Consider the following 24655-nt stretch of genomic DNA (forward strand, 5'->3'; position numbering starts at 1 on the left):
TTCTCACTGTTTTCTCTGGCTGGGCCACACACACCAGGTCCAGTTTCTTGCTGGTTCTTGAAAGCAAATGCACTTTAAACCCAGCCCTTTGACATGAGTGCAAACAGCCCCTGGAGCATTTCCCTTGGTCAGTGAGCTCAGCCCCTCTCCCCATTATAAGCTAAAAAGCTGGCTTTAATGTATATAATAAAAGACATCGTTAAAAACTGTGCTTTAATAAAGAAATACAAATGACAATCTAAAAATGTATTTTATTGGGCTGCTAATAATGACCAGCGGTGAGAGTGGAGGGGGGAGCAATATAATGAGCTCCTGGGAGGGGGTTTGGACACAGCTGTCCCCACGTGTCCCAGAAATCTGCTAGAAGACATCTCGAGCTCACTGGGAGCCAGGGGACTTGGCATCAAGCAGCACCCCAGACTCAGGTTTTGCACAGCAGCTCCCCAGCCTGGGGCTCACCAGCCAATTGCTCAGCTCAGGAAATAAAACAGGCAGGCACTAAGGAGTTCAAGTTTTGTATATTCACGTCAGTAAAACAGAGACTATTCCCTCCCTTGCCCAGTGATTCTTGCCTGCCCCATCCCCTCGCCCGGCCCAGTGCCTGGCGATGCCTGGCCAGACCCACCCTGGAGTAAGTCAGACACACGGGAACCTGATTCCCACTGAAGTAGCCAGGATGTGAATCTGGCCTCACAAATAATATTTCCTCTTGAGATTAACAAAACACGTTAATCTTGGTTTGGAAACTCCTATTTTTTCACTTGAACACAGAACTCTGTCCCTCCATCATTAGCAGATGTCCTGCATACGAACTGCATTACCTATAAAGTCTGCTTACTCCAAGCAAATGTTTCTCCATCTCTTCTCTTTTTTTTTACTTCAATTTGAAGTGAAAGGTACAGTATAGGATTCAAATGCTTTTGCATTACACCGGTTTCTGACCACTTGAAAAACCCCATGGAAAAAACGACTTCACAAACCTGAAACACCAGCTCAATCATTTTGCTGCACTTCTTTCTGCCTGGCTGAACTTTCTTATAATGTCTTTTTTTTTTTTTCTCTCTCTCTCTCTCTCTCTCTTTGCTTTACATGGCACTTTGCTTCTGCTTGTTTAATTTTATTTCTTTATTAAAAAAAAATAAATTCATAGCTCCTGTTTCAGCTCTCACTTTGTGTCAGTATTTCTGCCCTGTGGATGTATCGCACAGGCAGGAACATCAGGAAATTGCCCAAAAGGCAGAACTACAGAGTAGCTCAAAGGAAGAAGCAAACCTGAACGCTGAAGTATGGTTTGGTGTTGTCCCAGCTCTTGCCCACACCAAATGCTGGCTCCAGGGCTGCAGGCAGGGAAGTGCAGGCTGGAGAAATAAGAGGTAACTCACAGAAGGGTACAGAAATTGGGCTTTGTCACCGACAGCTGGCTGGCCTGTTTGCCACGATCTGAATGGCACCTCTGACTTTTCTTTGGCTCAAAGATTTAACATTAAGGCAAAAATTAGACACAGTGTAGAAGCTCCATCAAATCTTTGGCACAACAGTAACAACAACAACAACAAAAAATTACTGTACACATGAGCTGAGAGGGTAAAATTTCCCAGTTAAGCAAAGGGAAAAGTGCTAAATAAATTGCACGTACTAAAAGGTGGCTCGCTTAACAACAATAAGAAGCATCCCTGTCCTTTTGTTTTTTCTTTTCTTTTCCTTTTTTCCTTTCTGTTCCAGAGATTAAGAAAGTTCCTTGGCCAATCGTCATCTCCAATAGGGGTTTCTGCAAAAAAGCTGCTTTCAGTCTTCATCTGGATCGTGCAACCTTTGCCAAGACCAGATGTAACTCTGGCTGGAAGCTCTTCTGAATCCTCCCTTCCTGGTTATTACTCCTGGAAAGAGAAAGATGCACCATGAGAACAGTGAACACATGGTGTCCCGGCGGCTCCTTGCATGGACTGTCGCTGACGCACGCGGGAGCATCCTTGGGGACTGCTGGCCATGGATCTGCGATTTTTAAGAGTTGGGCTCACAGCAGAACCATCTGTAGGTGCCCCAAGGAGGCCAGAGCCTGCACAGAGGAGAGGGAGTGGCAGACAGGAAGAGGAAGGGCTGGGGAAGAAAAACAACACAGTAATTTGGTGTTGGGTCCAACCCCTGACGCAAAAAAAAATTAAAAAATTAGAAATGATGGCAAATACCTGCTATTTTCTTTTCAGGAGCTGATCTCAGAAAGCAAAGGAGTTGCAACTAGATGGGCCTATGCAGAAGATGGGCTTTATTTCCATATTTGAGTTGTTGTATTGAGTTTTCTGCAGGCATGGCTGCTCAGTCTGTGGGACTGCAACTTGTCCCATGTGCCTGTGCATCCCCTGCGAGTCACAGCTGTGGCAGATCACTTGGGAAATTACATTGGACTACAGAATATTATGGCCAGGTCCATAGGAAAATGGTCAACTACAAACCATGGCAGCTTCAGACAAGCAAAATCTCATCTAAACCCCCTTTGGCATTAAAATAAGTCCCACAAATATCCCACAAATAATCATTAGCATAGTTGAAAACAGAGCAAAAATCCTCAGGGCCTGAGGATTTCATGAGATCACATCTCCATTGTCCAAACTGCCTTCATCACATGGGCTCTAAATCCTCCTTTAAATAGCTTAGGAATTAGAAACTTGGAAATGAGATCACATTTAGCTAGTGCTACCAGAGTTTCTTGCTTTTTGCCAGTGGATTTAAAAATCTTCCAGTGTGCAGTAGAGATTCTGAAAGTCCTTTGGACACAGTCACCAATTCCCTGGACAGGTCAGCCATCTTTCTGTCACTCTTAACAAGGTCAAACTCCTTAAAGCCTGGCCTGAAAAACTTTCTTCCCCAGTCAGTTTTGTTTCTGAACTGCCTCTCCTTTTCCCTCACTGGATATTGTAACATCAGGGTATAAAATACTAGTAACTTACTGGTGTTTATTTGATTTATGGCTATCATTAGGGCAGCTGCTGTGGGATCAATGATTACACCTGATCATCCATGACAGGCTAAGGGACAGGGGAACCTAAAATCCACCTTTTCACCCCCTCCTGTCAAGTGCAGACCCAGGGAAGCTCAGGACTGCCCCAGGACCATCAAGGTTTCTCTTGATAAGAATATTTCGCCAAAAGCACCCAGGTCACCCTCCATGCAATAAATGCTGGTGTCTTCTGAACTCCAGATTCCTGGAGCTGTCTCTGGGCAATCCTACCTAGTGCTCCTCAAAGAAGATGTAGAAACTATTGCCCTAATTCAAGACTTTATTTGGGATTTTGAGTAAATGAGGTTTAGGTGGGGAAATGACAAACAGCCCTGTGTACTGCCAACACTTCTGTTGGGAACCTCCAAAAATATATATATTAATATATATATTTAATAACCTGTAATAGAAAAGTCGGTTGTTTAATTTATCCCACATTTACCTATGGAATGAAAATGTAAAAGAAGGGAAGCAGTGACGGCTGTCATTAATATTAAAAGACAGCAGAGAGATCAAAAGCATTTGTGGGTCTGGGAAAGCAGGATGGCTTTAGGAAGAGGAGTCTCAGAGTCGGGTCTCTGCTCTGAAGTCTCTGTAATTGGGGAAGATCAGCCATGGGGGGACAAGAGGGAGGATGTACAAACCAGGCAAGGGCAGGTAAGGGCACTTGTGCTGTACCTTCCAGACAGAGGAATTGGGAAGGGGAATGGAGAGATCCCCCTGCAACATGATGGAGATGCTCAGCACACCCCACTGCCACCACTCGATTGGTCCCCAGGCATTGCCCAATGCTTGGCCATGGGTTATGTTTGGTGGGAACAAGCTCTTTTATTTCCCCCTCCACCCTTTTTCACTCCAGCCAGGAGCTCTGAAGACAGATTTATGATCCTGGGTCTGCTTTAAACTAATAACATCAGAACTCCCATGGCTCTTGAATTTGACAACTGGCCCAATGACCTTGGTGAGTTTGCAGCATCCCGGAGCATTTCAATCTCTATAAATCAAAGCACTTCTGGAATTGAGTCAGCCTTTGTTCCAGGGCTTCTCCTGTCTCTTCTACTCACATTTTCCTTTTGCTGCAGTTACCCAGTGTCTGTGGGGTGGATCTTACCCTATTCTTGGCAACACCCTTGCTACAAAGGGGATGGACTCTATGCTGGGATCCTGCTTCCACTACGGGAGCAAATCCTTGGTTGGTCTTTGTGTGCTGTGACCGCTCCAACACCCCTTAAAGCAAAGGGGCTTTTGGGGTGCAACAGGGGAATCCCACATCACATCTTTTTGTAAGGAAAAGCTTTGGGCCCTTCTCTTTGGGGTACTGATGCTCAACACCCCAGTGGGCCAGTGCAGGGTGTGCAGTGCCTTTGGGGATGCCCTTGGGGTAGCTGCTGCTGCCTCCCTGTCCTGAGCTGGGTGATCTTGCTCCTGAACTTGTCATGAGCCTTAGCACCCATGTCCCAGCTGCAATCCTTGTTTTGGGCTGCAGGGACATACAAGACACAAGTGATAAGCAAATGGATCTCACTGCCTTCTCACTGACTCGCTTTAAAGCAGGTCCCTGGGTGGGTAATCCTTCAGCCAGCATGCAGCAGGGATAACTCATGGCTGGGCAGACCCAGGTCCCCTCTGTCCCCCCAGGGATGCTGTCCCGTGGCAGATGGACAGATGGACAGGCGGCTCAGAGCTGCTCTCCTGTGGTCCAGCTCCTCCCTGGAGCCCGCGGAGCTGGCGGCCGTGGGGATCAGACTGGCTGGCTGCCCGCTCTCGCCGGCAAGTCCTAGCAGGGAAATGAAGCTATTTTTAAAGAGAAACCTCTGCTAAGCCAAACTTCAGGGAAAGGGAGGTCGAATCTCGTTATGAGACCCCCTCTTCCCCACACAGGATGGGACGCCACGAGGAAGAAATGCCATGCAGATCGTCAAGGTTTTACTGTGCTGGCTCTGAATGGTTCTGATAATCAATATCAGATGATCAATAACAGCAAGACCCTGCAGCCGGGATCATCTGCGCAAACCAGGGGGTGGGAGCTGTGGCTTTATCTTGGGGCTTTGTCTAAATAAATCACAAGTCATCATACAGTGTTATCAAAAAAATATGCTTCAAGCAAATGGTTTCATTGCTGTACAAATCAAGTCTGCCACTACCATTTCTCTCTTATAATATAAACCCTTAACTTGTTCACTCCTGCACGTAAATACGCCTGCAGAACAACCCCCTTCCATTTTTTTCAGAGGGGATAAGTGTTACCTACAGAAGAAGCTCTGCTTTTAGCAAAGTAGCAGTGAGGGGGGCATCAAGGTATGGCACAACACCACAATAACTATTTTATATAATGCAATAATTACATGCATAATGTCAGACCTTTTAGTGCAGCAGGCTGCAACAAACAGAAAATCTTTTCATTCCATATATGTTTCTATATCATTTAATTATCTGGGAGAAGATATATATACAGTGTATTTTTAATTTTTAATTCCTTGCGTCTGTGCTCATCCACACACACAGGCACAAAAACAAGAAACTAAATTCCAGCCGAAAACTTTTATTGAGCTCCAACTGCTCGCCTGTTATTCATAACCCAGTTTCCTCTCTCACAAAGAGACCTTTCGCATGGTTTTGGTTTTTTTTTTTTTTTTTGAAATGTGTGTGTTTCTTTTTTTTTTTTTTTTTTTTTTTTTTCCCTTCTGCCTCGCTAACAGCTGCTCGCAGTGTTGTATCCTGAGTGATGATGAGGTTCTGAAAGTGTTTTTTTGGAACAGATGGCCAGGAGAGAGCTGGGGAATGTGCCAGCAGCGAGCTGGGGAATGCGCCAAGTCCTGCAGTGACTGAGTACTCCGGGTTCCAGCTCGCGTGCCTTTCCCCTGCCCTCTGCCCCAAGTGGCGCCAGCAGGACTTCCCAGCTCGCGCTCCGAACATCTGGAGTCTGCGACTGCCAGAAGAGCCGGGACGGGGGGAGGATGAAGCGGAGAGAGAGAAAAAAACTCCCTCACCCATCCCTCCCTGCTCCGGCTGGGCTCCCATGGCCGCGGCGATGCTGCTGCCTAGCACGGGGCTCGTCAGAAGCAATGAGGGGAGGGGAAGGGAAAGAAAAGGAACCTTGCCTTGGGTTTTTGGGGTTTTGGGTGCTGGGTGTGCTGTGCAGGGCGTTTGTCCGCAGTTGGATCCTGCTCTGTGTAGACTGAGCTGCTGTGGTTGTGCTGGTTGCTGGGGAAGTAAGTTCTGCCCCACAGCTTTGGGGCCAGATCCTGCGGGGCTGTGGGGCTGTGATGCACAGCTCTGCACCCCTACAAATGTCCAGGGACAGCCCCCAGCTGTGCACCCTACAACCCTACCCTGACCCTGAGCTGCTTTCCTGCAGGGCACCAGAATGCAGCCCCGTGGGTGGAAAGCTGGAAAGAGACTCTGGGACCAGCAAGCTGGACCCCAAACATGACAGAATCCCTGATTTGCTTTCAGATGACCCCTGGCCACTGAGGATCATGTGCCATGCAGAAACAGAGTACCCTGGGGGTAAGGAAAACCTGAACTTCCCTTTCTTTTGCTGTTGCATCCTCTGTGCTGCTGGAGAATGCTCTGGTTGCAGCTGAAGGCAGCTCCCTCCCTTTTTCCAGAACATCAGTGTGGCCCCAACAAGATTTGGGGCTCTGCTGAGGATGTTGCAACCCAGATCTCCAACGTGGTGAAACTCTTGGGTGCACGGTTAAGGACAAGGCTTAGCTCAGATAATTTGTATAACCAAGCAAGAGGCAGCTCTAAAGAATGAAAACTATCATCAGAATTCACCACCACCCCCCCACAGCCAGCTTTTTTCCTTCTGTTTTAAGAAAAGGCATCTGAAGCCTCCTTTGTTGCTTATAAATGAGATTTCCCATCACCAAACACCCTCGTTCAAGTCTCAATTGCAAGAACTGAAATCACCTTATAACTGTAGTTAGGACAGAGAAGGGCATTTTTTTTTTCCTAGTCAACTTTGAAAGACTAAAGCCAACTTTTCTAATTAACAAAATGGGGACAGAAAGCAGGGGTAAAACCACTCAGTAAATTTCCTATTGCAACAGCAAAATATGAACAACAACCTAACGTTAGGGACACAGGATAATTTGTCCCCAAAAACAAAGCAAAAGGCAATGCACAATCCAGCAAATGCAACATCTGGAGTCCCTGCCTGCCAAAACAAACTCCAACCAGCTACTTTTCTGTGTGAAAAGCTCACAGTGCCACAGCACATCACAACCAGAGAGCTGAGAGAGTGAGAGAGGAAAACACACAATAAAATGGAGATGACAGGAGATAAGGGTCTTGTGGACCTAACGTGGAGCTCAAGGAGCGGAGGTCTGTGCTCAGGATCGCTGTGATTTTTTAAAGTGAGAATAAAAAAGGAAACTCAAAAAAACAATAACAAAACAACCACCCCAAAGTCAATAATTCAGAGGAACTGCTCAGTGAGCAGTGGTTTCAGAGACCTGATTAAAAACACACAGAGCTCACAAAAACGTGCCGATTTCAACATTAATGAGGGCGCGGCGATTTTGGGCCAAGCCATTGTATCCTCATCCAGCCGCCCGTGTGAGACCCCCCAGGAGAGACATCCCTTCACACCACCTGACAGCCAGAGCTTGGATCATCGCTGCACAGCCATCCTGGATCTGTAATTTCCCTTTGACAGCAGCCTTTTCCCCCCTCATCCGCGCAATTCGCTTGGCTCAAGGAGAAAGGGAGACAAGATGAGTCCTCCCAAGCCAGGCTTTGCCTCCCCACTCCTACCTACTGGGAATTAGCAGAGTTACCTAGTGGTACCTGCTGCTTTTGGCTCATCAGCAGATGGATGTGCTCTTGCCATCACCTGAGCAAATACTGCTGGAAATAAAACTGTACTTGTCATCCATAAGAGAATCTATGTGCTCTGGGGCTGCCTTAAACTTGCAGCAGAACTATAATTTCTAGCAAGAAAAACAAGACAGAGCAGGGATTACGACCCTGCCTTGGGTACCAAGCCTGGCTTTCTTTTCTGAGAGGGTTTTTGGAGAAGGGTTAGGATGGGTGTCCTTCAAGAATGTGGAGAAAAGGCAGATTTTCTCCTGGTGATGCTGTTTCTGTGGGTTGGTGGTGCCTGGGAGGCAGGAGCTGCCCTGGTAGAGTTCCATTGTTCAGGCACTCTCGATGGGTTTGGGACTTTTTCTCCGCACATCCGCTCTGGAGAGAACTTTAGAGAGCAAACACCGTAAATGGAAGGCTTTTAATTCTTAATTTATTTTTTTAATTAAGGATGGGCCCAGCCCTAACCCTCAGATGTTAATACCCTGGGATTTTGAGCCATTTAAAATCTGGCTCCTTGTTTTCTGTCTTTAAGCCTGCATTGGTTTACATGTGCCAAGACAATGAGTCTCAGCCCATTGGGCATCCAAAGCCTGAAGAGCAGCCCAGAAATGTGCTGAAACCCATGAAGGATGCTCATTCTCTTCTTTCCCTCCATTCTGACTTTGGGAGGGGATCCAAGACCTGACTAGCCAAAGCCTCACAAAGGATGCTCATTCCCTTTTTGATCTGGAGAGCGGTCCCAAGACGCAACCAGCAACCTCCTGAAGCCCCAAAAACGGTGCTTTTCTTCTTCCCAATCTTAACTTAGAGAGGAGACCCAAGAACCAACTCTCACCTTGCCCCAGGGCTGGTAGCACCACTTGAGTGTCCCTGGGACACCGCTGCCTGTGGCATTACAGACCCCAGAGTGAACCCCCCAGCTTTGTGCTGTGCCCAGGAGCTCCCCCACAGCTCCCAGTCCCAGGCAGTGCTGTCAGCTGTGGGCAAGCGGTGCCGCGTCTCCGCCTGGCACTGCTGCTCCGCGGGCAGAAATACAGCCCGTGACAGCCAGAGGAAGCAACAGGGAGTGTGCTATTGTGTTTATTTATAAACCGAATTGCTGCAGGGTGATTTGTTGGGCTAAGGAGGAGGAGAAGTGAGGAAACCTGCCCGAATCAGAGGCAGATCTTAACAACACCGGGGAAGGAGCCTGCTCCCCAGCTTAGCTGCCCATTCATCCATTAAAATCCTGCTGATTTATTATCCCGCCTGACAAGCAAGCTCAGAGAGCAGGGGGAAGTTCAATTCAAGTTTACAAAACTCTTTTTGTCACAAAAGCCTGAACAAAGACATCAATCACTCCTTTAATTCACCCATGTCACTCTCTGAGAGGAAAACTGGCAGAACGCTCTGCTTCCTCCTCCCGCGGCTTGACGATGATTTCACCTAATTGGTTCAGTGTTAAGTAACCTAAAGGAATGCAAGGCATAATTAGATTTAACGTTGTTTCCTCAAGATACCCACATGTCCTTCAGGTCATACATCTTACTAATGTGTTTATACATACAGCGTCTCCATTAGCTACCTTTTTTTTGTTGTGGGGTGATTTTTCTCGGAGATAAGTGTTAGATTAAACAAAACAGAAAACACAGGCGGGTGACAGTGTTTTACAGGCTCCGAAAGGCGACTCAAGGTTGGTTTGGTTTAACAAGTAACAGTCCCAAGATGACTCTTAATAGGATCACGCTCATGTTGAAACACACGATGGGCGACTAACAGGGGAAGAGACTGGCGCGGAGGATGGGAGGAGAGAAAAGCTTTTGATTAGGGAGGAATGTGGTTATTACAAGATCAGATGGATGCAGGAGAAAAAGAGAGAGAGAGAAAGGCAAGGGATAAAAGAAATCAGGCAAATTTCACAAGGTTCAGAAAGGAAAGAAACCACTTTGGATTTTTTTTTTTTATTTGCCTTTTTTTTTTTTCCCTCCCTTTTGTAACTTTTACCATTATTTAGGGGGTCAGTTGGGGGAGAGGCTGTAACATACCTTCCTTTTTTTAGATCTTCCTTCTGCTTGTAAGGTCCTAGTGCACTGCTCCACGCATTCAGAGAAGCTCATGTTACTGTGGTCAGCGCTGTAATCCAGGTCTGCTAGTCTGGCCAGGGAAAGGATATAGTTACAGGCTATTCTCAAGATGGCCAGTTTGGACAACTTTTGACCATAAGAATAGCAGGGAACCTAGAAAGGGTAACAGGGAAAAAAAAAGAAATAATTAAAAATTAGGCCAGATAAACAAAATATCTTACTTGAAGTAACAAAACAAGTGTGGGTTATTTTCTTAGCAGTTTTAACATAAATAGAAACTCTAGTGATAAAATGCCATATGGTCCCAACAGGTTTTTAAGAAGAACTCCCCTGCTGATCTCCATGGGGATGAAAGCAGCACGAAGCCTCTTGATTTCAGCAGGGCAGTTCTGCTTAAAATGTGATGGCAGGATACAGCCCAGGACATCTGCCTGCTGCTCAGCTCACTTCTTGGAGGCCCTGTTTCTTAGAAACCTGCATCCCCCTGCCTCCCAGTAATTTGTCCTGAGTAACTTACTCCCCACAGGTAGCTCCCATGCCATCACAGGTCTTGCAGAATAAGGCAGTAAGAGCATCTACATCACAACCTGGTGTTTTTGTGCTCAAACAACATCAGTTGTGACTTTCAGCCCATGAAAAAACATGATGTTGTTGAGTGGCAATAATTTCTACCTGCTTAAACAGTCCATCATAGTACCTCACCCAACAAAAAAGACCAAAACAGAGCATGTTTCAGGGAGCTGGGTGTATCTTATGCAATTAATTTCCTCACCCCTAAAGATTTCTACTGTAATGTGAAACATTCGAACAATTCCAACAAAACTGAATGCACCTCAATAACCGAGCAGTATATGGCCCCTGCAGCAAAAGGATAGGTTGCTCTTCAACCATCATCCAGCAAAACACTACATCTACACTCAATTTTAGGCATACAGCTTTAATATGTCCAGCTTAGAGAGAGATCTTCTGTGTTCGATAGGCTTGGGCACCCCATTTTCTAGTTTGCAAAATTGCTGAAGGTCACTCAGCCTTTTATGCACAAGAGTCTATTGCCTATGGGAAACTGAAGCTGTGCATTCATCTGAAATCCATCCAAGCCCCTCAGGTTGTCTGACCACCTGCCAAAGTTTTCATAGCAATCAATCATTGGAATGCCTCAATGTTTCTCCACCACCTGCCCCTGTACCAGTCTCCATCCTCCACACCCCTCTAGGGTGTCACGCTCAGCTTAGGGCTGGGGACTTTTATTTCCTCTTGTCATGCTCATGCCTCAGCTTCTCTCTCCTCCACAGGGACACAAAGATGGGATCACACCTGGAATGCTCTCCCAGACTTTACAGAAGGTAAAACGGGCTCAGCCCCTCCACAAACCCCACAGCAGCCACACACAGATGCCAAAGGAGGAGCAGACCAGCTCAAGGCATATATAGGATTTCCCCAAGTGTTCTGCCAGGCTCCAACTACCATCACCTCCCTCACTTCAGCTAGATGTGCCATCCCCATATTTAGCAACCCATGATAGATCTTTTCTATCCATGAACTTGGTCTGGTAAGCTGAACCCCTGCTGATTTTGAGCAGCTACATCTTTTTGCAAAATGTTCCCTCCAGTCTATATATTTTTTTTTTCTTTTTGCTTGTTTTGAACTTGGCTCCTACTGTCTTCCCTTGAGGTACTACAGTTGTGTTTTAGAAGAGAGGACAACAGATATTTATTCACCTCCTGTGTGACATATGTTTTTAGTTCACCATTATCTCTTCAGACTCTTTTCCAAAAGAAAAAGATTAATCCTCCTTAGCAGACAGTTCTATGGAAGCCATCCCATATCTTTGATGACCCTTGCTGCTCTTTCCTGAACCCTTCCTAGTCCCTTTGGAGCTGAGATGATCAGAACACAGAGTGTTCATGTTGTGGGTGCATATATCTAACAGATGCTTATGTTCTCTGTTTTAATATTCCTTTCTTGCTAACTCCTGATTTGATTTGTGTCTGCTGCCAGACACTGGCCTGAGACTTTCCTTGAACTATCTAGAGAAACCCCAAGGTCTTCCTTCTCTGAAATAATAGTCAGCTCAGGGTCTATCACTCCATATGTGGACTCTGGTATGGTTTTTCCCATATGCATCACTTCACTTTATCTGTGTGGTATTTATTTCATCTGCCATGATTACCTAATCACTCTGAGTCATGAACTTCAGCACAGCTCACACAGTCTTAATTTCAGGTGATGGGACCTGACATTTCCTGTTTAAAGCAGAGCTAAGCTCAGAGTCAGATCCTGGTTTGTCCACCTGTGACGCTGCTCCCTGTAGAAACTGGCCCTTTTTCCCTACCTTCCATTCCCTACCCTCTAACCCATGCTCCCACCCAGGCTGTTTGGTTTAGTCTTTCCTAGGGAAGACTTCTGCCACAGTGCTTATGGAAATACAAACTAATTGCCTGGATCACCCTTACCCATGAGCACAAGGATTTAATACTGTTTTCCCTATGTACAATACAAAGAATCTTTCAGGATGGAAAACACCCCTAAGGACATGGACTCCAACCATTAACCTAGCACTGCCAAGGCCACCACTGAACCATGACCCCAAGCACCACACCTACACATTTTCTGAACACTTTCCAGGGATGGTGACTCCACCACCTCCCTGAGCAGCCTGTTCCAATGTTTGACCACATTTTCAGTGAAGATATTTTTCTAATACCCAATCTAAATGTTCCCTGTCACAGAGTTGTGCAGAGCCAGAAGGTCCTCTCAAGGTTCCTTTTCTCAGGTTGAGCTCCCCCAGCTCTCTCAGCTGCTCCTCATCAGACTTGTGCTCCAGAACCTTCCCCAGCTCTGTTGCCCTTCTCTGGACATGCTGCAGCACCTCAGTGTCCTTCTTGTAGAGAGGGACACAAAACTGAACACAGGATTGGAAGTGTGATATGGCTGAGGTGCCTCTGCAGAAACCAGCCATAAAACTTCAAATACCCTTTTTTTAATACACACCATCTGCTTCTGATACCCCTGAAATCACAAAGAATCACAGAATAGCTTGGGTTGGGAGGGACCTTTAAAGGTTGCCTAGTCCAAATTCCCCCCTGCAATGAGCAGGGACATCACAGAGAATCTGTTTAAAAGCCCCTTTTTATCTGACAAATCCTCTCTCTAAATCCCTGCCTTCACTTTTTTTTGCCAGCATTACACACCCAGCAATGCCCCTGCCCTCAGTACCTGGTCCCCAGATGCAATGAGCTGAATTATTTTGAAAGCAAGAGCTTCAGGCAGCAGGAACACCCAAGTCTCTTTTGACGCCAACGCAACGAAAACAGCAGAGACCCCAGATCAAACAGCATCAGGAAAGAACAAAGCAAGATGGAAACTAAAATGGAAGGATTCAGTGAAATGTGGGAGTAATTTCAGAATTAGAGAAAGAAGGAAGTTAAATCGAGTGGAAGGAAAATAGACCATGAAATCCTTGAGGCTGATGCACAGACGCTGTCCAGTGACAACACCAGAAGGCAGGCTAATGTCTCTTTTCCTCATCTGTTTTGCTCTTTCTTTTGTGTTTTGGGAATTTATTTTTTTTTTTTAAGGAAACAAAAAGAAACAAAAGAAAACCCAAACTGTTTTGTAGGACGTGTTTGCTACAAAAGGCAAGGAAGATCTCAGTGCTAGCACAGCTGACAAAACCCTCAACTGGGATTACACAGCACTTTTCCCACACTACTGCAGCAGAGTCCAAACTGGAACCATATGCCCATGGGAAGAGGTCCACCTTGAGATGTTCAGACAGCCCCGTGATGGGAGCGGGGCACCAACATTAAGAGATAAGAGGTTTTTTCCATGGTAACAGTGTTAGAAAAACTATTTCATAGGAACCCTCCCTGTCTTGGCTCAGCTCCTGCCATTTTAATGTTTCCTTTTGAATTAAACATGGGAAATTAAGAGAGGAATGAGCCACTTAGTTCAGATCAAGAGTCAAAACTTCCCCAAGTGTGTCTGTGTGTAACTCTGGTATTATCTCTTCTTTAACATAAAGTCAACAGGAAAGAGGGGACAGATTTGTACAAATTGCAGTAAAGGGTGTCAATGACAAACCTGGATACCAAGAAATCTTTAAAATCCAACTGAAAACAGAGAGAGTGTTTTAGAGGTGGGAAAAATGTCTGAGGCTGGTGTGGCCCTGCAGGTGTGACCCTCCCAGCTCCCACAGAGTCTCAACACAGATCTTTGGCAGGCAGTAATGTGAGCAGATATCGGTCATGCTCCTGGCAAGGACCAAACCCTCTCCTTCTGTCACCTTCTTGCTCCTCATGCCTGAACTGAACAGACTTCAGTGCTTGAATGGGGCAGCTGTGAGCTGAGCAGGTCCATCCAGAGTCAGGGGAACCAGGCTTGAGTTCTTGTGCTGTTAATGAAAATATTTCCCTTATCTGACCTCGCCGGTCTCTGCCCAGCAGCGGCACAGCTCACCATCTTGCCTGCAATATTTGCAATGATTAAAAGGAATTAGGAAGGAACTGCAACTGAAATTTCACACCAGTCCTGAGGAATGCAGCTGTCTGCTGGAAAGGCAAGGACACCAGCACCATCCTCAGCTTTGGGACATCAGCACAGAGTGAGCTGGGACGACAGGAGCCAGAGCTTCAGTCAGAGGATGTTTGTTAGTTGTGCCTGCAAAGGGCTCTGCAGAGTGTCATGGGTCTTATCAGGGATCCCCAGGTTGGCAGGAGTTGAAGCAAGGCAAGATGAACACTCCTGGGACATATTCCTGTGCAGAAGAGCCCTTCTTTGGCAGGGAAGTAGAACGGGATGTGACCTAACAGGTCTTTTCTATCCTTGACGTCCAAGATTCAGAGGCAGCGCCCTTGGAAAGCCAGAGATGCTCCCTTTGAAGTCTGTGGGAAGTCTGCTGTGCTCTTGACCTGCAGCCAGACCTCTCAAGGAAGGCAGGGATCCACTGCAGTTCCCCCAGAGTGTCCCTGTCATCCACCAAAGACATGGCTGGGAGCTGGTTCTGACATGGCACAGCAGAGAGGGCTGCAGGATGAGGAATAACTTGGGTGAAAAGGTACAATTATCACCGTGCCATGTGAGGCTACAGGGCATGTTCACCGTGATGGGTCTGCAGGAAACAACCAGGAGCATCCCATGCACTTTAGGAGCATTAAGCCAGTTCACACCATTGAGCTTCTGCCTGCATAGCTCTGTCCTTATCAATAAGATACCATTTCCATAAACACCCTCTGGTCCTTTTACAGATAACATCTGCAAAACCAAGTCTGCTTTTACACTGCATGAAAATGCTGGGGTAAAGAAGGGTGTTGCGTGCTGGGGGTCCAGATATCTCTGTTACCATGCTCAAAGTGTGATTTAGCAGCACAGACATGCACAGATCTCCTCCACGTGAAAGTCACACAGGGCCCCCAGGGCACAGCAGGGGATGGGACAGCTCTAAGGCAGTGTTTGTGATGCAGCATAAGCTGAGCCCTCCTGACAGCTAGTTCCACAACAAGCCATAACATGCTGAATCTACCTGTCTGCTAATTCATCTGGTTTATTTTTATGCTGGGAGTTAAAATACAACAGAGCCCCTCTCCTTGCCCTCATCCCCCAGGAAAACATTTGGCTGCCTCTCCCCTGCATCCCGACACGCAGCCCAGCAGCACTGTCTCATTGTTTGTGCTGTGCTTCCTGCCAAAAATATTTCCAGAGGTTCATATAAATGTCCAGTACTTAACAGTTCTGGCTTTTGTACATCCCTTTCTAACCCAGGGTGAGTCAGACACATCCTGGGGCTAAGACACCTTGGGGGAACAGCGGCAGGGTGGGGCAGCAGGATTGACAGTGTCCCTTGCTTGTTGGCCCTGAGCACAGGGGAAGCCCCTCTTTGATGATCTCAAATTATCTCCAGGCTGGCGTCTGTAGAGCTACTGTGGATGTGTGGATGTGAGGTATCCTTCCTCGTCCCTGGAAGGATGCCTTGTCCCAAGGCCAAGCTGGATGCGACTTTGAGTAACCTGGGCTACAGGTGTCCCTGTGCATGGCAGTGGGGTTGGAACTAGATGATCTTCCAACCCAAACCACTCTGTAATTCTATGAGTAAGATCCTTAACAAGCTGAAGGCCTTGCTTAGAAGACCATCGCCTGTTTTCAAGATGTGTTACGTTCCAGACTGTTTTTGGGAAGGGTTTGGAACTAGCCTTTTTCTCTTTCCACCCAGTTCTGGGGGTAAAGTGAACACACATGGGTCCTTTTTCTTCTTGCAGGACTCATTTGATGACTTGGTTGGTGTGTTCAGGTTCACCAGCAAGGTGACTTGGCTTTCCTACCTTGTTCTCAGCAGCTGCAGGCCCTGAGTCCTTCTTATATTCCAGGTGGGACAATGATGACTTTTACAGCTGTATAATGGAAAAGCCTGCAAGTTTTCCTGAGACATCCTTTAACAGTCCTGCCAGATCCCTTCAGCCTTGATTCCCCAATGCCCCCCCTGCTGCTGCCCGCAGCACAGCAGCAACCAGGATGCACTGAGCACTCCTCTGTGCCACTGGAGCTCACTACACTGCCTGGACCTTTGGGTTTGAACCCAGCAAAGCCAGGTCTTGCTGTGTGGATGTATGGCATGGCCCCAGGGGACTGCCTCTGGAAAAGGCCCCTATAGAATCACAGAATAGTTTCAGTTCAAAAGGACCTTTAAAGGTCATCTGGTCCAGCCCCCTGCAGTGTGCAGGGACATCTTTAACTAGATCAGGTTGCTCAGAGACCTGTCTAGCCTGACCTTGAATGTTTCTAGGGATGGGATATGTATCACCTCTCTGGGCAACCCGTGCCAGTGTTTTACAAGCCTCATTGCAAAACTTTTCTTCCTTATATCTACTCTAAATCTACCCTCTTAGTTAAAAACCATTATGCCTTGTCCTATGACAACAGGGTGTATGTACTAAACAGTTTGTCCTCATTTTTCTTATAGTCCTCCTTTAAGGGGAAGGGGTGAGGGGGGGCTGAAAAAAAATCTCCCATAACCTTCTCCTCTCCAGGCTGAACAATCCCAACTTTCTCAGCCAGTCACTTGATCAGCTTGGTGGCCTCCTCTGTGCTTGCTCCAACACATCCACATCTTTCCTGTGCTGAGGATCCCAGAGCTGGATGCAGCACTGCAGGTGGGACCTCACCAGAGCAGAGCAGAGGGGAAGAATCACCTCCCCTGACCATCTGTGGTGTCACAGTGTCAGATGTTCCACAGAGCTCTAGTCCAGCCAGCAATGGGCAGCTATTCCATGCCACGAGTCTGAGAGGCTTCTGTTTCTCTGCCACCAGAATACAGAGGCAAAAAAGGGGCAGCCCTGTGCTAGCAATGCAATCCCATCAGTTTGGAAGAAAGCCTCACCCCTGCCTCCTCACCGGGAGCAAAGTGCCCAGGCCCAAACCCAGCTGAAAAATGCCAGCAGGAATGAAAGCAGCACCGCTCAGGCAGGAGCCCCAGTCCTGACCGAGGTGCCTTTGCCTCTTGGGTGGGTCCACGTTGTCAAACAACACAGCTCCTGGTTCCCTCCCAGCTCCTGGCTCCCCCATCGCTCACATTACAAAAACATGAGTTCACTCCTTGGAGCGAATGAATTGGCTTCCTCCAAACAAAACCTAGGTGTGGTGCTGGGTGAGTTCACCCTGGGAATCTCTTCCAAATGGCAGTCTGGTTAATGCTGCCCCAGGCCTGGCTCTGCTCCGTTTGGACAGTCCTTCTGCAGCTCCTGCAGATGTTTAGCACCCCCAAAGCCTCCTGCACATCCTCAGGGCACACAACACACTCTGCCTGAAAAGTATCACATTGCTGGGCTGCAGCAAAGGTCTTACCTTATTGCTGGCTCTTTGAACAACTTCCCAAAAATAATAACTAGACAGAAAGTTACTGGGATTATCAGAGGAGAAGTCCCAGGGCTACAGGACAAACAAAATCTCCTCTGAAAGGGGCTGCCTTCCAGCACTATAGTGTGGAAAGCCTTTTTTGGGTGGTAGTTTAGTAGTGGCCATCAGCATCTCTGAGGCCCAATGGATCCAAAACCCCTGGCATATAGGAGAGGAAGCTCCACTGGAGATAATGGCATTATCAGGCTCTTCAGTCACCAGCCACTGTTGGACACCATGGGGTTTTCACCTCCCTTGCTACCATTGCTGAGCCCCAGGGACTGTCATGAGCCCATGGCAGCTGCAAAGGAGCACAGCCTCCCCCAGCACACACGTGGCTCTGCTTGCATCCCTGCATGGCACAGGGGACAGTGCAAACCAGGACCAGGATGGGATATATAACCTGAGGAGTACATGTGGCAAACACCAAAGGAGATGCAGGCTGGGAACAAAGAGCCTGGGGAGCTCTGCTGCATGGTACTGAAAAGTGTCCCACCTCCCCACTGCAGCCTGGAAAGGAATTTGACAGTGGATTAAGGCAGGGAGCAGGGGCTGGATTCAAAGCTTGATGGAGAAAAGCAGACTCTTTTCTCCAATTTCAGTGGGAGCCATAAGAAAACACAGAGGTTAACTCAGGGTGGCTGCAGCAGGCAGAGCAAATACCTCCCGACAGGAGCAGGATTTGTAGCAAAGGATAAAATCAGCTAGACAGCAGCCAAGGGAGCAAAAAAGCCCTGTTCTTGGTGACACACAGTCATTATTTTCAGAATTTTTTGTCCTTTTGCCTGGTTTCTCCCTTATTTTCTTTCCTCCTGTGTTGCTTCAGGCCAGTATTTTGTCATCTTCTTTAGCTGTTAAACCACAGGGCCGCCCCACTCTGGGCTCTAAATATCCATCAGCGTCACTTGGGACTGGCAGCAGCCATGGAGATGCTCTGGTTAAGGCTGGGCCATTCAGTGACAACACGCAGTGGTGGCACTGCACACTGTGTCTGGAAGATGCTCCTGCTCTCCTGAAGTCCAGCTGCATCCCTCCAACAGCCAAACCTTCCTGCCCAGCCCTCACCCCCAGAGAGCTCAATGGGTGATTTGTCTTCAGGAGCTGGGTTTTAAGGCATCTTAGAGTTTCCAGCTGGTGGGATCACAGAGGGATGAGTCACTGGGAATAGTGCTGGGGGATGTCAGCAGGTGACTGAGGATAGCTCTCAGCCTCCCCACCACACAGAAAGGACACGTCAGCGACACTGGTCACAGGCAGGGTCCCGCCTGCAGAGGTGACAAACCACAGCCACCCTTGGGATGACACACAAAGAGGGCGAGCACGGAATGACGCATCCGCAGAACAGCCTCAGCCTCCGCTGGCTTGTGGCTAAGGCACTGCTCAAGCCACAGCTCCTGTCTCCATTTACTGCCTGGTTTGTCCCTTCAAACCCCTGCAGACAGTTTGTCCCCACAGCCACAAAACCTCCTCCTGTAGCCTTGAGGCTTCTGCTCCTGATGTCCCACCATGCTCCCAACGGGAGCGAGCAGGGTCTTTTCTGCACTGATTTAACAAGCCACAGCAGCCATGTGCATGCTGGCAGCACAAAGTGAAAGGATGTTAGTGTGTGTGTGTGGGGGGAAAACCTCCATTCCAGAAGCTAAAAAGCCCTATAAAACCCTAAAGTATCTCCAGAACTCGTCTGAGTGCAGAGAGCAATGCTGTCAGCTGCTGAGTCAGAAAATGTCCTGGCAAAACGGTGGTGAAAAGATTTAGAAAAACGCCAATACACTTCAAGGGAAGATGAATGTCTGTGGACACACTTGCTCATGGCACACACTCCAGCTCACTGCAGCTCGATACATCACTTTCTTCAGGAGGAGCTGGACAGCAGTTCTCCAGCAAGAAACCAGATGTGCAAGCACAGGCAGACTCCTGACCAGGAAGGCTGCTGTGGTTGTCTCCATCCATCGAGGGAGAGTTTGCTGCCACCTTAGGGTCTGTCAGCACCGCTGAGGAGCTCGATCCCAGCTCCTGGGAGTGCAGCATTCTGGTAGGAGCTGGTTTGCTTGGCTGTCCACACAGCCTCAAGTTGAAGAGTATTATCAGGAGATAATACTGGCAAAGGTCTCCAGCAGAAAACCTGGTGGCTAAGGCCATACTGCAAATAAACCTTATGATGGTTCAGTTTCACAGGGATTTGCTGGAGTAGGAATATCATGCTGCCAATAGGAATTTGCAGACAAAAAAAAATAGAGGCAAAATTGCATTGCATTGGAGATTGGCAATGTTGTTGTCACATCTTGTCTCCTCCAGATTCATGCACTGCTTCATGAATTTGAACATCCACCAGCACAAGGGCTGGCAGGAGTCTTCACATGGAGAAGATGACCACAGGTCCTTGTGAACTCAGGGCTATGTCTCTGTCTGCATCAGAGATATTTGGGTTCACTGACCACCCACCATGGCAGGGAGAGGAAGAGGAAAAGGGTGGAAGTGACAACCCACGGTGTCACCTGTGGAGGGTCCTGCAGCAGCTGGGGCAGTGCAAGAACTCACTGACCAGCACCTGCCAGGGCATTTGAGGGCAGGAGACCAGTGCTCCAGATAGGAGCTGCACAGTCACAGGGACAGGAGCAGCACCCAGGAGGGACACCAGAAAGGCAGCAGCAGAGGGACAGCCAAGTACAGCAGAAGTATTTCACCACCTCCAAGTGTTTCAGAGCAGGTCAGTGCTTTCCAAGGAGAACTACACTGTTTGTCTCAGAAGTCTGCTGTCAGTGGAAGGACATCTTGGACAAATGACGCTTGGCGGACTAAGGGGGAAAAATCTCTTCCAGACTTAAGAGTTGAAGACCACAAGTACCAAGACCGAGGGAAGGAGCTGTATCTCAGGAGCATCTGCTCTTCAGTCCCACTTCAGTGCTATGGCCGTATGGCAAAGGCAGCAGCTCAATACAAAGAGAGTAATGCTTACTCCTGGTGGCTGTGACACCAAGGGGTGAACACACTGGCAATGCCACATCCCTCCCAACAGCAGGCAGCTTTCCAGAGCTGGCAGCTGCCCTCTTCCCTCCCACCTCTGAGGGGGCCCTGGCCTCCGAGGCAAGCTGGGGACAGCTCAGTCCTCAGGGACACGTCTGGGTTAGCCTCTCCTTGTGTGAAACAACTGTATTTGGCTCTTCCTCCACCAAGAACTGGGAGAAAAAAAAGAACCCACACCCCTTCCTGCCATCTGGAGAGTTAGTCGACACAAGCCAAAACATGTGTGCCATATGTACACAGCTGTGGAGCGCAGGGACGCCGCCGTCAGCCCATCTGTCCGGTGTGCTGCGTGCCAGTCGCTTGCCCTCGGGTGGGCTGCTGAGACAAGGAGAGTGTCCTGCAGAGAGGCATGACTTCCCTTTCCTCCTCCTCCCCCTCAGCAAGCATGGATGGGCTCCCTGCAGTGTGGCCGTGGTGGGTCTGATCCTGCAAGCAATGGGGTGTTATCTCATGTGTGCCAGTGGGGATGGGTATCTCCAGCCTCAAACAGGGTAGGGACAGGGATGACACCTGCATGGGTGTTGGGTACCGGTGGCTGAGCAAGGCTCCTGCTTCCAGCAGCTCCACATGCAGCACCTGACCCCTACCCAAAGGAGCGTGGGGCCAGGGTCGTCTGTGTGCAGGCACGGCACAATCCCCTGCTCCTCGCCCGCCTGTCTGCAGGGACGTATCGGTTTCAGTGCCTCAGGAAAAGCCTCCCAGCTGCTTAAGAGCCTGATATGTGATGACAAGGAAGGGACGGAGGACTAACCAAGGAACAAGAAGGGAGGCCTGCAGCAGACGGCACGCAGGGATTGCCTCTCACAAGGGGCTGAAATATGCCCTGGCATGTGGGAAGATGGTGCTGACCTGAGGCAAGAAAAAGCCTCCCTATTGCATGTGCCTCCACCAGGGCATCTCCATAGCCCTGCTTCCCACCTGCTGGCCAAGGTGTGACAGAAAGCAACCTACTGTGTCCTGATCTGAGCTGCACCCCACAAACCCCTCGGCCATCACCGCTGCGAATGACGTGAGTGACAAGGCAGCGCCGTGCGTGTGTGCAATGAAGCTGACTGTCACCTGATGTCACGTACGGCACCAGGCACGCCGCTGGCAGCCCCACAAGAAATGAATACAAATGTCATCCAATGATGGTCGGGACAGCCAGCCCACCCCTCAGCAAATTGCTAGGAAAACCTCGTGGCAAACATTTCCCAGAGAATGATTTCTTTCTCTCTGCAGAGTGAATACAGCTCTGCCAGTATGTTCCTGTGCTGACCCTAGAGACTGGCTTTCATGGGAAGAGAGGACAGCAACTTGTTCTCCAGGCTCTTTGGGCTCCCAGCTGAGTCCACGGCTGAAGTGATTTATAGAGACAGGGCCAAGGCCAGGAATCTGAGGCTTTTCAAGAGTTGCCCATTTCCCAAAAGAGTGCGGCTTTAATTTGTTGCCTGCCTGACTTCTGCTTGAGGCTCAGCCTAGAACAAGATTGCCAGTGATTTGGGAAATCAGTGCTACTTCCCCTTGCGGTTTTGGTGGTGTAGATGTCTGTCCATGGAGAATTAGACTGACACTTCCAGGCGTGTTACACACAGTCGCCAAACAGCCAAAATATGGAAGCAGCTTACAGAAACAAAATATATCAAGTCTGGAGTTTGCATCTATACAAGGGGTGGCCTCAGCACTGGGGGACAGCACCCAGCATGGGCTGGATTGCTGGGCTTGTAACAGCAGCAGTCTGATCCCACCACTGCAGAGTGTTCAAAAATGCTCTAGTTTAGTTGCTTACCAGGGATTTTCTCCTGACATACAGCCATGGTCTCAGCCTCTGAAATCTGTTTGCAGAAGTAGATGATGGGAAAGGATTAACTCTTGGGGTGCAGCTTCCCAGGACACAGCAGTCACTGAGAAGGGCTGCAGGCAGAATGCTGAAGATAGGAACAGGAATATTTCCTCAGAGCAGGAGAGAGGATCAAGCCCTAAAGCGAGCACACTTGTGGAATGGCTCAGGTTAGTAATGTCCAGAGCTCCCCTGCAAGCAGAGCATGCTGCTCCCACCAGGCTGGAGGGACCATCCTGGGAGAGGTGATGCTTAGCATCTCACAGTCAGACTCATCTGCAGCCTACAGCCCTCTGAGCACTGTGCATCTTCTCCTTCCTGCACACCTGGAATAGTCCCATCAGCATTTAATGATGCAGAGAGGCAGAAAAGACAGCACAGCTGGGCTTGAACAATGTGACAGCACATCTTTGTCTATCACTGCACTGTACACGGTGCCTACATGTGGAGAGGGCTGAGTACAGAGGCCAGGGCACCGATTTATCCTTGTGCAGAAGATGCAAGAGCCTTGCAGCTTCTCTGTATCTCTCCTCATCCTGGGGAAGTGATGGGAGGATTTTGACCAAAACCTTTCATTTATCTTTCAAAAGTACCACCCTGACACTGTGAACCTATCCCTTCATAGACAACCATGAGGATTTTCAAGTCCTCTCAGCAAGAAAGCCCAGCACCAGACACACTTCAAACACACACGACAGTAAAAACCACGGGAAACTAACTGGTGGAGGACCACAGCTCAGCTCGGCTATACCTAGCACACAGGGCACATAGAACGTTTCAGAGGCTGCTGCAAAAACCCCAAGGGTTCTGAAGGATCAGGCACCCTGCGCCAAAGTCAACAAGAGCACGGTGCTGCCCAAACTCCCGGTGACCCCTTTGGGGCAGCTCCCGCAGCTGCCCAGCCGGCAAGTACACGTGCTCTTGGTACAGAAGCATCACCCCAGCTCCCAGCTTGACCAAGTCCCTCTCTACACACTGTTCTCACCCAGAGAGATTCCTCGGGTTTGTTTTATTTTTCGCCCTGTAGACCACTCTCCCTCAGGGGAAAAAAAACCCAAAAAACAGTCCAAAACTTTCTAACTGCAAGCAAATTAAAGGCCCTCATTTATTTATCTTGAGTGTTAGCACAGTTCTAGGGTTGGTACTTCCAGGCATTTTGAACGGACTTCCCCTCCTGTCAGGCGGCCACTCGGCTCCTGCCCTTCACCTCCCCTGGCCCCGGGCGCTCCCCGCTCCCTGCGCAGCCTCCAGCCCCGCGGGGGTCCCGGCGTGCAGAGCAGGGGGCGGCCGGGCCGCGGGCGGGCGCGGTGCCCGGCGGTGCCCGGCCGGCGGCAGGTACCTGCTTGCGCAGCGCCTCGAAGGCGGCGCTGATGGTGTGGACGCGGGTCCTCTCCCGGGCGTTGGCCAGCAGCCGCCGCGTCTGCTGCAGCGCTTTGATCTCCGGCGAGACGCCGGACGCCTCGCCCGGCCGCGGGCGCGGGGAAGCGGCGGGCGGCGGCGGCGGGGCGGCGGGGAAGGCGCTGGCGGCGGCGGGGCCGAGCGCGGCGCTGCGCGGCTCCCAGGCGGCCGGCGGGGCGGCGGCGGCGGCGGGGGGCGGCGCGGGGGGGCCGCGGAGCCCGGTCCGCCGCCCGCTCAGCACTTTGAGCTCCACGCGGAAACTTTTGCAGCCGCCGTGCTTGCGCCGCAGCCGCCGCAGCCCGCCGAGCTCGGCGGGGCACAGGCGCGGCCAGGGCTCGCCCTCGGTCAGCGGCGCGCTCCGCATGGCGCGGGGCGCTGCGCGGCGAAGCTCAGCCGCGGCCGCTCCGCCGCTGCGCTGCTCCCGATGCTCCCGATGCTCCCGATGCTCCCGCTGCTGCCGCTGCTGCCGCCGCCCCGCTGCCGCCCATCTGCGCCCGCCCGGCCGCGGCGGGCAGCGGAGCCTCGGCTCCGTCCGTCCGTCCTCCGAGCCGTGCGCCCGGCCGCAGCTCCGCGCAGCTCCCCGCGCCTCCTCCCGCCGCCGGCAGCCGGCCGCCGCGCAGATGAGCGGCTTTAAAGAAACAGGAAGGCTGG

The 24655-nt window shown here is 49.6% G+C and overlaps 1 protein-coding gene across 2 annotated transcripts; it reads right to left on the reverse strand.

Annotated features, from left to right (window-relative positions):
- Positions 1-231: 231 nt before the first annotated feature.
- Positions 232-24643, reverse strand: ATOH8 (atonal bHLH transcription factor 8). Of its 2 annotated transcripts, none has more exons than XM_086888693.1 (3): positions 23946-24635; positions 9838-10029; positions 232-1877 (listed from the first exon to the last, which is right to left on the reverse strand). In XM_086888693.1, exons 1-3 carry the CDS (start codon positions 24366-24368, stop codon positions 1872-1874), a joined length of 621 nt encoding a protein of 206 aa, XP_086744819.1. In that variant the 5' UTR covers positions 24369-24635; the 3' UTR covers positions 232-1871. The 2 variants fall into 2 exon arrangements, with proteins under 2 accessions (XP_086744819.1, XP_086744818.1); XM_086888692.1 differs by lacking the exon at positions 232-1877 and adding an exon at positions 9133-9262 and having other exon boundaries at positions 23946-24643.
- Positions 24644-24655: the final 12 nt, after the last annotated feature.

The sequence above is a fragment of the Cyanistes caeruleus genome, chromosome 5, assembly GCF_971803275.1.
Source record: "Cyanistes caeruleus chromosome 5, bCyaCae1.hap1.1, whole genome shotgun sequence".
Taxonomy (NCBI): Eukaryota; Metazoa; Chordata; class Aves; order Passeriformes; family Paridae; genus Cyanistes; species Cyanistes caeruleus.